Source organism: Prionailurus bengalensis, chromosome C1 (assembly GCF_016509475.1).
Source record: "Prionailurus bengalensis isolate Pbe53 chromosome C1, Fcat_Pben_1.1_paternal_pri, whole genome shotgun sequence".
Taxonomy (NCBI): domain Eukaryota; kingdom Metazoa; phylum Chordata; class Mammalia; order Carnivora; family Felidae; genus Prionailurus; species Prionailurus bengalensis.
In genome coordinates this window covers 102,967,416-102,983,884 of record NC_057345.1, presented here as the reverse complement: position 1 = coordinate 102,983,884, position 16,469 = coordinate 102,967,416, and the positions used below count along the sequence as shown (strand labels likewise).

Below are 16,469 nucleotides of genomic sequence, written 5' to 3'. Positions count from 1 at the left end.
TCTCTAAATTCTGCTGCTTCTTTCTCTCTTCAGAGTAAAAGCTAGGATCTTTGTTTTGTTCAGTGATGTACCCCAAGCACCCCAAAACAGTGCCAGGTTCATAATAGGCATTCAAATATTTATTGACCAACTGAGTTTTAGTATAATATCATAGTATTTTGTTGTTGTTGTTTCAAGTTTTTATTTAAATTCTAGTTAGTTAACATATAGGGTAATATTGGTTTCAGGAGTAGAATTCAGTGATTCATCAGTTGCGTATGACACCTGGTGCTCATCACAACAAGTGCCCCTCTTAATACCCATCACCTGTTTGGCCCATCCCCCGCCTACCTCCTTCCATCGAAGGAAACAATCAACAAAAATATAGTATTGAGAATGTAATTTTGATCTCCTCATTTTCTTCCTGGAATCATACAGTTCTTTTCCTGCAAAGGACACTATGATTTCTGTGAGTTGATTTTTAAATTTTTATTATTGAAGTATAGTTGACATACAATGTTGTATTTGTTTCAGGTGTACAACATAGTGATTTGACAATTTTGTGCATTACACACTACTCACCGTGGTAAATGTAGTCCCATCTGTTGCCATACAACATTTTGACAGTATCACAGGCTACATTCCCTGTGCTGTACTTTTCACCTCCATGACCTTATTTATTTTATTACTGGAAGTTTGTATGTCTTCATCCCTTTCACCTATTTTGCCCACTCCAACCCCACTTTCTTTCTGGCAATTACCAGTTTGTTCTCTGTATTTAAGAGTCTGTTTTGTTTTTTAGGTCCCACATATAAATGAAATGATATGGTTTTGGTGTTTCTCTGTCTGACTTATTTCACTTAGCGTATACTACCCTCTAGGTCCATCCACGTTGTCACAAATAGCAAGATTTAATTCCCTTTTTATGGTTGAGGAATATGAGTTTAGTATTTTAGTATCATTGTAAGACTCAGAGGGAATTAAAACTGCAAAAACAATTCCTCTTATGTGACAGAGGAAGAAGTGTTTCTCCACAGAGGAAAGAAAAAAGGAATATATTCAAGAGGGAACTAATAGAATCAAACCAAGGAACCATGTTTTCGTCTTCTTGGATGATCAGCTGTTAATAATCCAAATCCTTCATGGGCTACCATTAAGCAAGTCTTTAGCAGAAGCCCCGAGGAGGGGCACTTAGCCAGAATAATTTTAACATAACAACAAAATAGAAAATAAATTATTGAATCATTGATTCCCAATACTTTTGGGTTAGGACCAGTTAGTGGGGAGAGAATGAGTTAGGCTGGTTTTGGGAAGCAGCACAAGTAATCAGAGAACAGTGGGTTGTTTGAATTTATTGGCCATGCCTTGTGAATTTACAGTTGGATTGGCCGGTCCCCAATGTACTTTCCCTTTTTCTTTCTCTCCCACACCTCTCTATTCCTCTATGATTTTTTTAAAAATTTCATAAAAAGCTGTCTGATCTTTCTACTCCAAACAATGGAGGCTTATTCCTTATAAACTACCTCTGGACTGCACAGGGTGATCATATGTGATAGCCCTGTATCATTAAAATAAAGCTTAAACACATTTTGTGGTTTTTGTGTCTTCTTCGTTCTTGCTGAGCTTTAAAACTGTTAGAATTAATTCCCTCTTGCATTCTCATACGCCAGGAGCATGTGACTTTCTCTTGGGTATTATACTAATCGTACTTTGGCAGGTTTCTCTGGAGCAGATGCAGAAATGATCATACCACTTTCCAGGGTGCATTATTTCAGTTCCAGTTTTAGTTGATGTTTCTGGAAGTCTTTCCTATTCTCCTGTGCTCAGTAGTTTGGACCATACTATCTCCTCAGCTTTCTATCACTTTCTTCCCCCTGTCCACCCCACCTTTTATGTAGAACACCTTTTTATATAGAACTCATGATGTGTCAAAGGCACCTATTTCACTGAAATTCTTTCTTTGTTCCCAGTCCCCACAGGGATTAAAGACCTCCCTAAGGTCTTTTGACAATCCATATACCTCTGGCACAGCACTTACCAAACTGATTATTTGTTCATCTTTCCCAGTAGACACTCTCATTTTAACTCTTCCTGCCAGTACCCAACTTATTTGTGCCTGGCACAAAATTGAGACCCAATGAATAGTTTTCAAATGACTGAATTGAATGTGATAGAAGAGAGAATTCTTGTATTCCGGAATTAAAAAAATTAAACATATATACTGAATTTATTTCTCTTGAATTACCTTATTAATTTCTCTGACTTTTTTGGTGATCAAGTTTGAAGAGTGGAGATCATTAGGGAGATATCGAGGGAGGCGTGTTGGACCAGCAGCCTGGGAGGGTGGTGGGGCTGGGGGATCCATGGGCTGGTCATGAGCATCAGCAAGCTCATCTCGGCCCATTCAGAGAACGGAAGATGTGTGCCAAGAAAACCCATTGGACAGAGATGGGACCAGTTTGCTTTTGTGACAGATTTCTTCTTGGGAGGTTGGGGTGGGGGGGGGGGGGAGGTAGCCCTATAGAATTTGCCTTTGTCCAGGTTTAGATATTCCTGGTTTTTTTCCTCACTCTTTCATCCCTATGGACTAAAGCTGTTCCTGCGGACTTTTAGCCTGGTCTGAGAGAATGCTGGTTGTGTCCTCTTCTCTTCTTTGTGCTCTCTTCTTTGTGCCTCTCCACAAGCCTTTCCACCATCACACATCCCGGGCTCTGAAAATGGAAAGATATGGATGCTTTCTTGAGAGATGCTGTTCTCTGTGTGGGATGACAAGTTCAGAAGATTCTTTTCTGCTCCCCACCCTTACTGTCATCATTTATCAGTTACGTGGGCCATGGTTTTATAACAGCACAGTCTTAAAATGTTCCTTCTAAGTTTAATTTGTCTTCTTTTGGCCTTTTAAGGATGTGAATTGGCTTTAAGCAGTAGACTCCTTTTAGTACGGTCATGTGAGCCTCTTTGTAAGTCTGTTACACCCATCCCACCCACAGGTCTGGAGACTTGTCTGTTTCCCTTTCCTTTAAAACTTTAAAATATATTTTTAAGAAGTGATTGCACTGTAACTTATTCATATAAGCCTTTCCACTGCCTCCCCTTCTTGGGTAGACTTTCTTACAAGAATTTGCTAGCTGTTTCCAAAAAGAGGTCTGTATCTCTATTTTTAAAGCATAAATCCTGTCTTAACTCTGAAGGAGAACTAATTTGGCTTGAGTTTTCTCAGACATGGGAACTTTTAACCTTAGGTCAGTTTTTCACATTTTTGTAAGGGAACTCTGGGGTCCCTAGACAGCATACTGATTGAAACTGGTTCAGTACTGACTCCTACCTATTAGGCATGTAAACTTGGATAAGTCAGCCATGTGGCCCTCAACTTCTTCATCTGTAACATAAGAGGATTAGAGTAGGTAAGTTCTAAGGGCTGCTTTGATTCTATACGTACATAGTAGTATTAATGTGTGTAGACTACTTATTATGCATCAAGCACTGTTTTAAGTGCTTTCCACCTAATATAATAGCTTTATTGAGATATAATTTGTATACAATATAATTTACTCTCTAAAAGTGTACAATTGAGTGGTTTTCAGTGTACTCACAGATGTGTAACCATCACCACAAATTTAGAGCATCTTTATCACCCCAAAAGAAACCCTGTACCATTAGCACTCATATTGCACCGGCCCCTGATTCTCCCCCAGCACTGGGCAAGTACTAATCTACTTTGTCTCTATCGATTGGTCTGTTCTAGACATTTCATGTGTGATGATTGCATGGTTGGCTTCTTTCACCTAATGTTTTCATGATGTTTTCAGAGTTCACTCATGTTACAGGAGGTATCAGTACTTCATTCCATTCATGGCTGAAAAATTTTCCATTGTACATACAGATTTACCACATTGTTTCCCACTTCTTAAAAATTGAAGTATAATTAACATACAATGTTGTATTAGTTCAGGTGTAAAGCATTGATTCAACAATTCTACACATTACTCAGTGCTCACCACATTTTATTTATCCATTCATCGGTTAATTGACATTTGGGTGACTTCTGCTTTTTTGACTATTATGAATAAGGCCACTGTGAACATTGTTGTACAAGCTTTTGTGTGGACATGTTTTTATTTCTCTTGGGTCTATACTTGCTGGGTGATACGGTAACTCTGTTTAACCTTTTCAGAAACTGCCAGACTGTTCCAAAGTGGCTGCACTATTTTCCATCCCAACCAGCAGTATATGAGGTTGTTACTGTCTGTCAATAACACTTATTATTGTCTGTCTTTTTATTACAGCCATCCTAGTTGGTGTGAAATGATATCTCGTTGTTTTGACTGGCATTTCTGTGATGGCTGATGATGTTGAGCATCTTTTCATGTGCTCATTGGCCATTTGTGTGTCATATTTGGAGAAATGTCTATTTAGGTCCTTTACCCATTCTATAATGGGCTATTTGCCTTTTTATTATTATATATTATATTCTTATATTCTATTTATTATTATTATTTATTATTATTATTATTTTATTATTATTTTTTATTATCATATTTTTTATTATTATATAACTTATATTGTATTTTTATTATTGCTGTAAGAGTTCTTTATATATCCTGGATACAAGTGTCTTATTAGATACATGATTCACAAATATTCTTTCTCATTCTGTGGTCTGTCTTTTCACTTTCTTGATGGTTTCTGTTGAAGTCCAAATGTTTTTAAAGTTTGGCGAACTCCAAACTTTTTATGTTTTCTTTTGTTGCTTGTGCTTTTAGTCATACTTAAGAAAGCTTTGCCTAGCCTGAGTTATAGAGATTCACTCCTGTGTTTTCTTTTGAGAGTCTTAACAGCTTTAACCCTTAAGAGTTTGAGTTGGTGTGGGAAAGGGGTCCAATTTATTCTTTTGTCTGTAGATATTCAGTTGTCCCTGCACATTTACTGAATTAAGGGCAATATATATCTAACTCGTTTACTCTTTGTAGTAACCCTTTGAGGTAGGTCCTGTTAATTCCCCCAGGGAGGAAAGAAAGGTCACGTATCTTACCCATGTTCACTCACCTATTGCATGGGCAAACTAGGCAGTTTGGCCTCAGAGGCCATGCTCTAATTACAAATTGACTCTCACTAACCTGCCTTCTTACCTACTTACCTTTGACAGGGAAGAATAACCCTGAAAATAGTCATAAAAAAGAAACATTTTATTTCTTATATGTTGTGGTTTACTGAAATGCTTCTGCTTTCTTAACCTGTCTGTGGTTGGTGAATTCAGTTAGTTGTAGCGCTGGCTAATACAAATTCAGGGTCACAGTTTCAATTCCTAATAGTTTGACGACAAGGGCTTTATCACCTCTCTGACACTGTAGTCAACCGTATTAGTCTTAGTCACCAGACAGATCAACTTAGAGGGAGGATAGCCATTACTTGTTCTAGAATACCACTGGGCCACACAGGTTCTAGCAGTGGTGGGCCAGGAGCCCTACTTCCCTCTCATACTCTAAAACTGTATTTTTAAGTTTTCTAAAGAATGTTTCCATTAAGAGCACGAGAGTAGGAGCAAAGACCTCAGGTCTTGTTCAGACACTGCTACTTGGTGGCTCTGCAGACTTGCCCTCACTTTATCTTAATTAGGGGTGGGCTTAAACCAGCATTGTCTGACCTAGTTCATTTGTAGGACTTTCATATGATTAAACAGATGTGAGTAATATGGTAAATTTTTAAAAGTTGGAGTCTATAAAAATTTTCATAGTCTTTCTCAAGCTTGCTTAGTGATTCATCTGCTTGAATGGACTCAGTACCAAGTGCCTGGAGAAATAGAATTCTCTTTAGTCAAGCTTTCAATTATGCCCATCTTCTATGAAGTAATTTCCTTTGGTCCCTCGGTAAAATTTTTTTTTTTTTTTTTTTTTTTTTTTTTTTGCCATTTGGTTTATACCTATTTACATGACTGTCACTTTATTCAGAGAAATCAGCCATGTTGCAGTGTAACAGAACAAATGTCGAATATCACAGTAGCTCGTGGTAGGGATGCATAAAGCAAGATGTGATTGATGTCTGTCCCGCTCACCAGGCTGTAAATAACCCAGAAGCAGGGACACTCTGTCTCTTTTTACTCACAGCTGTATCCCCAGTGCCTAGTTTAAGACCCAATAAGTGTTTTGAGTGAGGAAGAGGAACCTTAAGGGACATTTTGAAGAGGCAAATAGTTAGTCATACTATATTTCAGACAGGAGACTGTTCAGTTGAACATTCAGTTTTAAAGCTGGTAGTCTTCTATTTTAATAGCTAAGGGATTTGGCAGCAAGGAGAAAGAAAAGAAAAAGCTCAATATATAAACTACTACAGAGAAACACACTGTGGGCAGTTAGGATGAAGCTTGGTGTGCTGGTTTCACTTTTCATAAAAGTGAAAAATCAAGAGAAAGGAAATAATGCTGTAAATGTGCAGAGCAGGAGGAAGAATTTGAAAGGCTGGTAAGTTTAACTAGTAATAATGCCATCCCATTTTCGGACAGCTTTTTACATATATAATGTACTCATGATACAACACTCATAACAACCTAGGAAGACAGGTTGCTCAAGTGGAATCAGCCTCATTTTACAGATGAGGAAGCAAATTCAGAGTTTGTAATTTACCGTGTTCAAAAGCTTGTAGGTAGTGAGATTGGAACTTGACCCATATCTTTAGACTGTGAGCTTAGTATTTTCTTATGTTCCTCACCCCAACCTAGTTTTCCTAGGAAAACTTTTTTCCCCAAGAAAAAAGTAACTGAATTTAAATTTAATTAGGTGATCTTTTATCTGTTCTCCCTATTAATCCAGCATGGAGCAGGGGAAAATCTACTCCCCCCCCCCCCCCCCCCCCCCCGCTTTTTAAGAACCAGTGAATAGTTGTCCAAGTAGACATTTATCTTCAGTGGGATTTTATTTCATAAAAATACTTTGAAGTACTTGTGAGGTAACTGTGAAGGCATGTCATGTCGTTGGCATAATGAGTCACTTTAACTGTCTAGCTATTCTTGAGGTAAGAGAAGACAGAAGATTGGGGGATTTTTTGTTTGGTGAGTCTGTATGGTGAGCAGATACATAGTTGGCCAGCTGCGGGCTGTTGAACTGAAATAATGAAGTAGGTCTGTTTTGATGACCGTGTTCTGTGGAAGAGCTGATCACTTCTGCCTGAGAATTCATTATTTTTTCTTGTTCTTCTGTAACCAGGTTTGAAGGGATCACCTGTGAGCGGAATATTGATGACTGCCCTAACCACAAGTGTCAGAATGGAGGAGTTTGTGTGGATGGGGTTAATACTTACAACTGCCGCTGCCCCCCTCAGTGGACAGGTATGCACGCTGTGGTGACTCAGTCAGAAGGGGATGTGGGTTGGTGACCAGAGGCAGGCTGCTAGTGAAGTGAGCATCTTTTACAAGGCTCTCTGTGCTACATCATTGGGTATAGTGCTAACCCCATATGTTCTCTTATTATGTTCATTTAAAGAAAAATCTTTTTACAGGTATTTATTGGGCAGCTGCTCTGAACTCAGCACCATGCTGAGGTGTTCTGGCAGGTATGAGGGAAGAGCATGACTGACAGACTCTGAGGTCTGGGAAAAGCAGCACATTGCCTGGAACATAGCAGATACTTAATAAATATTTGAGAGGATGAGAACATAATTAACTATGAAAATATAAATGTTCTTACCACACTTACAAACAAATGGTTACTATCTGAAGTAATGGATGTGTTAACTCACACATATATCAAATCATCACATTGTATACTCTAAACTTCTACGATGTTATATGTCAACTATATCTCAGTAAAGCTGGGATAAAACCTACAACTTGTTAAGTTTTGGTGTAGTATCAAAGAATAATCATAATTGTATGAAAAAGCTATTGAAATACTCTTCCTTCTTCCAACTAAAAAGTGAAAATAAGTTATACACACTACAAGAGTTCAGAGCTTATTCATGGACAGAAATCTGTTTCATCTTATTGTCATGTCCTGTAATTATTCAAAGGATAATTGCAGGGCAGGTACTGTTGATGACGTTATTATTTAAAAAAAAATTTTTATTTTTAAGCTTATTTATTTTTGACACAGAGAGAGAGTGCAAGCGTGAGCAGGGGAGGGGCAGAGAGAGGGGGAGACACAGAATCCGAAGCAGGCTCCAGGCTCTGAGCTGTCAGCACAGAGCTCGCCGCGGGGCTCGAACTCACGAGCTGTGAGATCATGACCTGAGCCGAAGTCGGACATTTAACCAACTGAGCCACCCAGGCTTGACGACATTATTTTTATGACACCCGTCTACATTTCTAATTTTTTTCCTTTTTTGTAGCCCTGCGTCAGACTCTGTGCTGACAGCTCAGAGCCCGGAACCTGCTTCAGATTCTCTCTCTCTCTGTCTCTCTCTCTCTCTGTCTCTCTCTCTGTCTCTCTCTCTCTCTCTCTCTCTCTGCCCCTCTCCCTCTTTTTGCACATACGATAGATTTTTCTGCCTCTGACATTAGAAGAGTAGTCTTGCTTAATTTTACAGCCTCTTGGAAGTGTCTGATGTTGTCTCAGGCAGATTTTCCACTTATTTTTGAAAGTTAAGTGATTTTATGCAGACATTTGGTTCTAATTTCTGTTTACATCTGTTTATCTAACTGAAAGTGGAAACAATTAAGAGCTGATTAAGTGACTAAGAACTGAGCCCTTTTGAGAGAACTTGATGATTTAATATGGAAACCCAAGAATAAGCTAATGTCATAAGGAAGAAACTCCAGCACCAGGGAGGGATTTTGCCCAGCAAAGAAGTCTTAATGTTGGATTGCCGCCATTACTACCTGGTATTCTTTAGTCTCCAAATTGCTTTCCCTTATCTGTAGCAGCTAATTATTTAGAGTACTCTTTAGAGCTGTACACTATGAATAGAAAAAGATTGAAAGGGTTTAAAACTTTAATAACATGATTTCCTGGAAGGGCACACATTTTTGCTTTTAATCCCCAGATTGTTCTTTCTAATACTTTTCTACTGGGTTTCCCTAGTATTGGACTTCCTCTAGAATTTCTTCTTGGTGTCTTGATCCTAGGACCTCACTCCCAACCCTCTGCTCTTTCTGTCATATTCTCTCTCCTTTTTAGCTTTTGCCATTTCTCTGGTAGGTTTTTTCAGAGGCCATTTTTTTCAATTCAAAAAAATTACTGTGAAGTAATGATAATAATAACTGGAAAGATTAAAAATTTTCTCTTTTTAATGATCCTTACAGTGATATTGGACAGGATGAGATGCTTGTTGGGAATTTCACCCCATTCTAATAATCTCCTTGCCCTGTGGGAGAGTGTCTCTTTGTTGTATTAGGTACTAAGGCTTCTGATGCCAATAAAGATTAAATGCTATCGTGATTTCATTGCTGATTTTTCTTTGATACTACACTCAGTTTTCTGCTTTGATATTAACTAGGAAGGTGCAATCTTGGGGAAAGCTCTGCCAGTGAAATGATATTTTAATACAATTTCATACCCCAGGATTTTTAAGAAGTACCTCTTTATTTGAACATCCTTATAGGATGTTTCTTTCTCCCTGTGTGTGTGCATTTTTTTAGAAAGGTTGGCAGAAATGCTGGATAAGTTCACTGTGGCAATATTTATTTCTTTTGATGTGCTGTCATTTAAAGTGACTCTCAGTCTTCGGTTTCCCACCACAGATTTCCTTCCTCTTTTTTCACTCATGCCAATTCTTTGATTTCTAGTGGCAGCCTTGTTTGTTTTGTTTTGTTTTTTTAAATTTTTTTTAACACTTATTTATTTTTGAGAGACAGAGACAGTGTGAGCAGGAGAGGGGCAGAGAGAGAGAGAGACAGAGAGACAGAGAGACAGAGAGAGACAGAGAGAGAGAGAATCTGAAGCAGGTTCCAGGCTCTGAGCTGTCAGCACAGAGTCTGACGCAGGGCTAGAACTCATGAACCACGAGATCATGACCTGAGCTGAAGTCGGACACTTAACCGACTGAGCCACCCAGGCGCCCCCAGTGGCAGCCTTGTTTGCTATCCCCATCACTGACAGGGTCAAGTCCAAGGTCCTTCCTCTGTTATATGAATTCCTTCCTGGCCCCAGCCCTGTTTGCTTCTCCATTCTTCTCATGCATCCAACAGCGCTTCATACTCCAGCAATAAGAACTGCTTCCAGTTCTCCCACATCTAACCACATCTTATGTCTTCACTCACACAGTTCTTTTTCTACAGCTTTCCCTTCTCTGCTCCTTTCCCTGTAGTCCTCACCAGTTTTGCCTGCCTGGTTTAGGTCAGGTGACTGCCTCCTTCAGGGAATTTTCCATGACCTCCCTCCAGGTTGAGCTAGGTATTCTCTGGGTTCTCTTACTACCCCATACATTCATCGGTGACGGTGCTCACCACATTCGTATTGGCTTTATTAAATGTTGAGGTGAGGAAGACACTGAGTTATGGGGTGACTGAACTGTTGTTGAGGACACCACTTACTAGAACTCTTTACAGACCTTTGTTCTCAGTAGCATACAGCTGAGCTGTTCACCATCCCAGCCCTCACCTCATTCTGAGAAGAATAAAAAGAAAATTGGGCATCACAGTGTTCCTATTTCTATTGATATCAGAACTATAAATTCAGATTAATATTTTCTGTTTCATACAAATTAAAGAAATGAATGGGACTGGGCTGGGAGTTAACTAATGTTTGTTAGTAACCAGATACTGTGCTAATTACAGTGTTCTATTTTGTGTGATCTTTGTGATAACTGTATTAGGGGTAGTGTTTATTAAATATGATGATGGATATTTAGAAGGGTTAAACAGTTTACTCAAGGCACATAGTGGTTGGGTTAGGGTTTGAATCTAGACTTGTTGAACTCCCAAGTCTGTGCTCAAATCTGTGGTCTTTTTTCTATACAAATTGACTCTATGGGTTGTTTTTTAAAATTTTTTAAAGATTTTGAGCCTTTTTATTTTATTTATTTAAAAAAATTTAATGTTTTTATTTAGTTTTGAGAGAGAGACAGACAGACAAACAGACAGAGCGTGAGCAGGGGAGGGGCAGAGAGAGAGGGAGACACAGAATCCAAAGCAGGCTCCAGGCTCTGAGCTGTCAGCACAGAGCCCAACGTGGGGCTCAAACTCATGAACTGTGAGATCATGACCTGAGCCTGAAGTCAGACGCTCAACTGACTGAGCCACCCAGGTGCTCCTGAGTCCGTTTAATAGACTAAGTTCAATTTACAGTTCTATTATTTTAGAAAATGGTGATTTATTCTTTGATTGTTTTCCATTTTAGAAATTTTTCTGGTTATTTTGAAATTAGAAGTCAATATTGAGTTAATATTTTATTCAGTCTGGTGATTTTTTTTTTAACTGTATCCAAGAGCCTTATTGCAGCTTTGTTCAGAACTCCTCCTATAATTTGTAGCTGTAGTCTTGAAGTATGAACTGTTATTTGATCTAGCTTTTGACGCAGTAGTAAAGAAGGGTTGGAGTTATCTACTAGGAGAGGAAATGAAGTTCTAAGTATCTGAAAAAGAATGGATGGGATTAGGGGCGCCTGGGTGGCTCAGTTGTTTATGCATCTGACTCTTGATTTTGGCTCAGGATGAGGTCAGGATCTCATGATTTGTGGGTTTGAGCCCCCGTATCACACTCTGTGCTGACAGTGCAGAGCCTGCTTTGAAATTCTTCCCTGTCCTGCATGGCACTGTCTCTCAAAATAAATAAATAAATAAATAAACTTGAAAAAGAATGGATGGGATTACATAGCTGAAGAAATTAGGTATCACTTTGAAATAAAGGAGATTTGTAAATTTGCCATGTTTTTTTAATTATGTTTTTTATTTTAATTCCAGTGCTGTTAACATACAGCATATTAGTTTAAAAAATTTTTTTAAATGTTTATTTATTTTTGAAATAGAGACAGAGCATGAGCAGGGGAGGGGCAGAGAGAGAGGGAGACACAGAATCCTAAGAAGGCTCCAGGCTCCAAGCTGTCAGCACAGAGCCTGATGCGGGGCTCCAACTCATGAACTGTGAGATCACGACCTGAGCCTAAGTCCGATGCTTAACTGACTGAGCCACCCAGGTGCCCAGCATTATATTAGTTTTTAATGACAGGAGCCCGATAGGTACTGTGTTGTTTTATAACTGCACAGATGCAGAAGGTTTGGTCTTTTGTAGCAAGTTCTGGGCTTCAAGATGACCAGAAATGTTTTCCAAGTCTTTTCATGGTTTGATTTGGGATGAATGAGTCAGCTTCCTTTTCTTCAGAAGGCTTTATTTGCTATCCATGGAGCTAATATCTCTTAGTTACTTTATTGGGGTATTGGGAGAATAAATGGCTCAATGAAAAGCTTTTTGAGCCTTTCATTTATCATGTAAATTAAATTTCATTTAAATGTAATGGTAAATTACAATTACAACTGTGAATTGTACTTTTCATGTAAAAAACATTGTAGATCCATGCTGTTTGATACAGTAATCATTAGCCATATTTTGCTGTTGAGTATCTGAAGTGTAACAGGTTGAATTGAGATGTGCTACAGCTGTAAAATACCTGATTTTGAATTTTTTAAATAGTTTACTTATTTTAGGGAGAGAGACAGAGACAGAGTGTGGGTGGGGGGAGGGGCAGAGAGCTAGGGAGACACAGAATCGGAAGCAGGCTCCAGGCTCTCAGCTGTCAGCACAGAGCCCGACGTGGGGCTTGAACTCATGAACCATGAGATCATGACCTGAACCGAAGTCGGATGGTTAACTGACTGAGCCACCCAGGTGCCCCTAAATACCTGATTTTGAAAACTTAGCATGCAAGATAAATGTAAAATGTCTTGCTAATAATGTTTTAAATATTGGTTAGATACCAAAATGATAGTGTTTGGGATATATTGAACTAGATAAAATAAGATATGAAAGTTGGTTTCATTGGTTTCTTTTTCCTTTTTTTAAGTGCTAGCAGAATATTTTAAATCATATCTGTGTGTTTCATGATACTCCTGTCGGACAGCACTACGTCAGGTGGGAGGGTGTTCTGTAGGCATTACCATTGCTGCTGCTGTGCTGGAGCATCATCTCTGATCCGGGGGAGTAGAAGGATAGACTTGCAACTGTCTGCACGGGGCGGGGGGGGGGGGGGGGGGGGGGGGGGGGGGGGGGGGGGGGGGGGGGGGGGGGGGGGGGGGGGGGGGGGGGGGGGGGGGGGGGGGGGTGGGGTTCGGTTGGCCTCATCAGAAGAAAGCATGTCGGCCTTGTTCTGGTGTGATTTCCACATTAGTTTGGGACAGAACTGTGTTCTGATCTAGTCTTTTCACCTGACATGGCCATCTAGAATAGTATCAGTTTGTACCTTCAAAACCTACCACTCTTCTGGATGAACTAAAGCCCAGGTGAAAGAAAGAAACTGGTGTTGGGGGTTGGGCAAATGGTTTCCTTTTTTATAGGGATTTTATTGTAGAGAGAAGTCTGAGTAGTTGGATATTCCTTTAGGAAATGGAAATAAACCTAAGGATTTGATGAAGCCTGAGCACAAATGTCCTTAGTATTACTGTATTTGGCCCCAAGATATCTTATGAGAGAAGTTCTGCTCTGGCAGATATCCACTTAAGAGAAAACAAAGTTATAAAAGGCCCCCAAATTAATTAAAGCAGTGTAGATTAATGTTTTGTCTACATGGATAGCTATTTGGATTTTCTTTTTAAAGGTTCATTTCCTTCAGAATTAAAGTTGCCTCTAGACTCAACTCACAAATTCCTCTCTGGCAACTCTTGGTTTGGGTTCACTCCTAGGGCAGATGTGATTTATTTTCCTGTGCTTGTTATTAACCCAGAAATGTAATTTCAGCTTGGGCTTGGAATAGTGCTCTGGGACGCTAAGCAGAAGTGAACAATGGAAGTTAGGTGGACATGAGTCAAATAAAACCAACCACATTTTCTCTCCACTCTCCTTTTATAACATGATGAGCCCGAAGAGTTGGTTACAATTCCCTTTATTGTTAGTTGCTCCAATTTCAGTAAAAACTTTTGGCGTGAATCAGCAAGTACATATTGCCAAAGGTGGTGCGTGAGCTCCTGTGTCTGGGAATGGAGTCTTTTCATGGCAGTATTTTGATTTTGAATTAGATGTCTCATTTCAGTCTCACCTCTGGTTGGTGACAAGCTGCTCCCTAGGATGACACTTTTGTCACAACCACTTCTCTGTTTGTTAAATACTGTAGGATTGGAGGGTTTTGGTTGAGAGTGGAAACTATTCATATCTGGGACTACACAAGTGTTCTCATTTGTATTTTGCATGAGGGAACGGGAACATAAATCTCCCGTTTCAATTTCTCTGCTGTGAACTTGATTGTGAGGACTTGATGAAAGCCTGTTTTCTGGAATTCTCTTTCCCCACCCAATTTCAGTTTTCTGTCAGCTGGGCAGACCGTCAGGGTGCTGACCTGAATCACCCTCGTCCCAAAGGTCTCAGAGTTGGTGAGTGGTCATGTTGGTGTGAACAGGGGTGAGTGGTTAGGATAGTCCCCCACAAAATGCAAGAGGCGAGAATGAGGGATTTTTTGTGCCCCGGTGGTCCATGACTCCATGTCCGGCATTGGCTGTCTCCAAGGCTAGATCCATTTTCACTCCATGGCTTTTCAAGCTCCCACAGAATGGTTGTAAGATAGCTTCTATAACATATTTATTGAATATACTGTTATATCCAGTATACTATGCTGGATGCTATAAGAGACACAGAGAAGAAAGAAATCAATTCTTTTAAGAGTGGTCAAATTCACTAGGAAGAAAGAAGAAAGTCTATATGTAACCACAGTAGGAGGTAGAAACTATGAATCAACATGAGTTTGAAAGAAGAGATGGATAGGAATTGGGGGCCATCTAAGTAGTTGGTTGGATGAAGGGGGAAACAGAGCAGAGTTAGCTTCTGTTTTGAATCTGCATAATGGGAGAATGTGGATTCTACTGACAGAGACAGAAATGGACTAGAGATGCTGGTGAGTTTTCCAAGAGAAAAACGCTTAACAGTAAGACCCAGGAGGTCAAAATTAGAGGCAAGGGCTCTAGACTCAGATTTTGAATGTTGCTTTTGTTTGCCCTGGGAACGTTTCAGGTCTGTAAGGGAAGTGTGTGGTGTGAGAACAGAAAGTTTGGATCTAAATTGTGAAAAATGTCCACATTTCAGAAAGTGGAGAAGGAAAGGGATCCAAAGAAGGAAGGTGGGGGAAAGGGGATGTGTGCCTGTTGGGAAAAGCTTTGCCATGACAGCATCCCTGAGCCAGGGGCTGCATTTTAAGACTGTGCCCTTGACTCAGCTCTGCATGCTTCTGTGGTGGCATCTGTGATATTTTACCACTGATACTGGTTTATATGCTTACCTCACCTGAGAGACTCTCAGCCTCTGGAGGATGGGGTGGTCTTACTTATTTTGGCATTCTCAGGACCAATGGTAACAAATAGTAGTTTTTGAATGAATGACCACCAAGACACTGAGATAAGAATGATAACTGCAAAGAGTTAGTAAGCATTTTTGAGGTCATTGGAAATCTTCTAAAATGTAGTTTCAGTATAAAGGAGAGAAGGAAGCCAAATTGCAAGGGGTTAAATTGGGGGGTGGGAAAGGTGGGTGTGGAGGAAGGAGAAAGGGGAAGAGTGGGTATAGATCACTTACTCAAGAGTTTTGTAAGCTAAAAAGGGGAGAAATGCAGGGCAGTAGCTGTAGGGGACAGAAACTTCATTCATTCATTCATTCATTCATTCATTCATTCATTCATGCATTCATATGATAGACCATAGAACCTAGGCTAGACTGAAGTAAGGCAGCTAGAAGGGGGTTGGCTAATGAACTGGGTTATTTAGGAGGGCTTGACTCTTACAAGTGTTAGTAGGGGATAATTAGGTGAAATGGTTGTTGGGAATGGGAAAGGAGGGAAATGGGAAGTTATCATCAGAGTTGAAGTACCAAATTTGAGAACTTAGGGTTGGAACAATGAGTGTCTCATAATTAGATCCAAAATGTGAATGTGCTTGTGATATGGAGCAGATATGGAGGCTGTTGGGTTGAGAAAAGTAAGAACTCTTGGCTTAGATGACCTTATTAGTCCTCAACTCAGGTAGTTAATTTAATGGGAGATGGGAAGGGAAGGAGTAAGATTTTAAGTCACATGTATAAGTCATTCAGGGAGGTGGAGATTGGTCTATGAGGACAACAGAAAAATGTGAGATGATTTAAACTATTAGTATTTAGGGGCACCTGGGTGGCTCAGTCGGTTAAGCTTCCGACTTCAGCTTAGGTCATGATCTCACTGTTCATGGGTTCGAGCCCCACATTGGGCTCTGGGCCTGGAGCCTGCTTCAGATTCTGTGTCTCTCTGTCCCTACCCCCAGGTCATGCTCTGTCTCTCTCTCTCAAAAATAAATAAACATTAAAAAAATTTTAATAAAAATAAATTATTGGTATTAGTTTTTTTAAATATGCCTGTATAGAAAAATTTGCATACGAATCCATCTCTACTTTTTAGTGT

General features: G+C 39.7%; 1 protein-coding gene across 1 annotated transcript in view; it reads left to right on the top strand.

The window, feature by feature from the left end:
* The window catches only part of NOTCH2 (notch receptor 2), a 164,243-nt gene that overhangs the window by 77,956 nt on the left and 69,818 nt on the right, over window positions 1-16,469 (top strand). Inside the window, exon 5 of the mRNA XM_043575978.1 lies at window positions 7,180-7,300. Within this exon, the coding sequence (XP_043431913.1) occupies window positions 7,180-7,300 (121 nt within the window). The remainder of the gene's footprint in view (window positions 1-7,179; window positions 7,301-16,469) is intronic.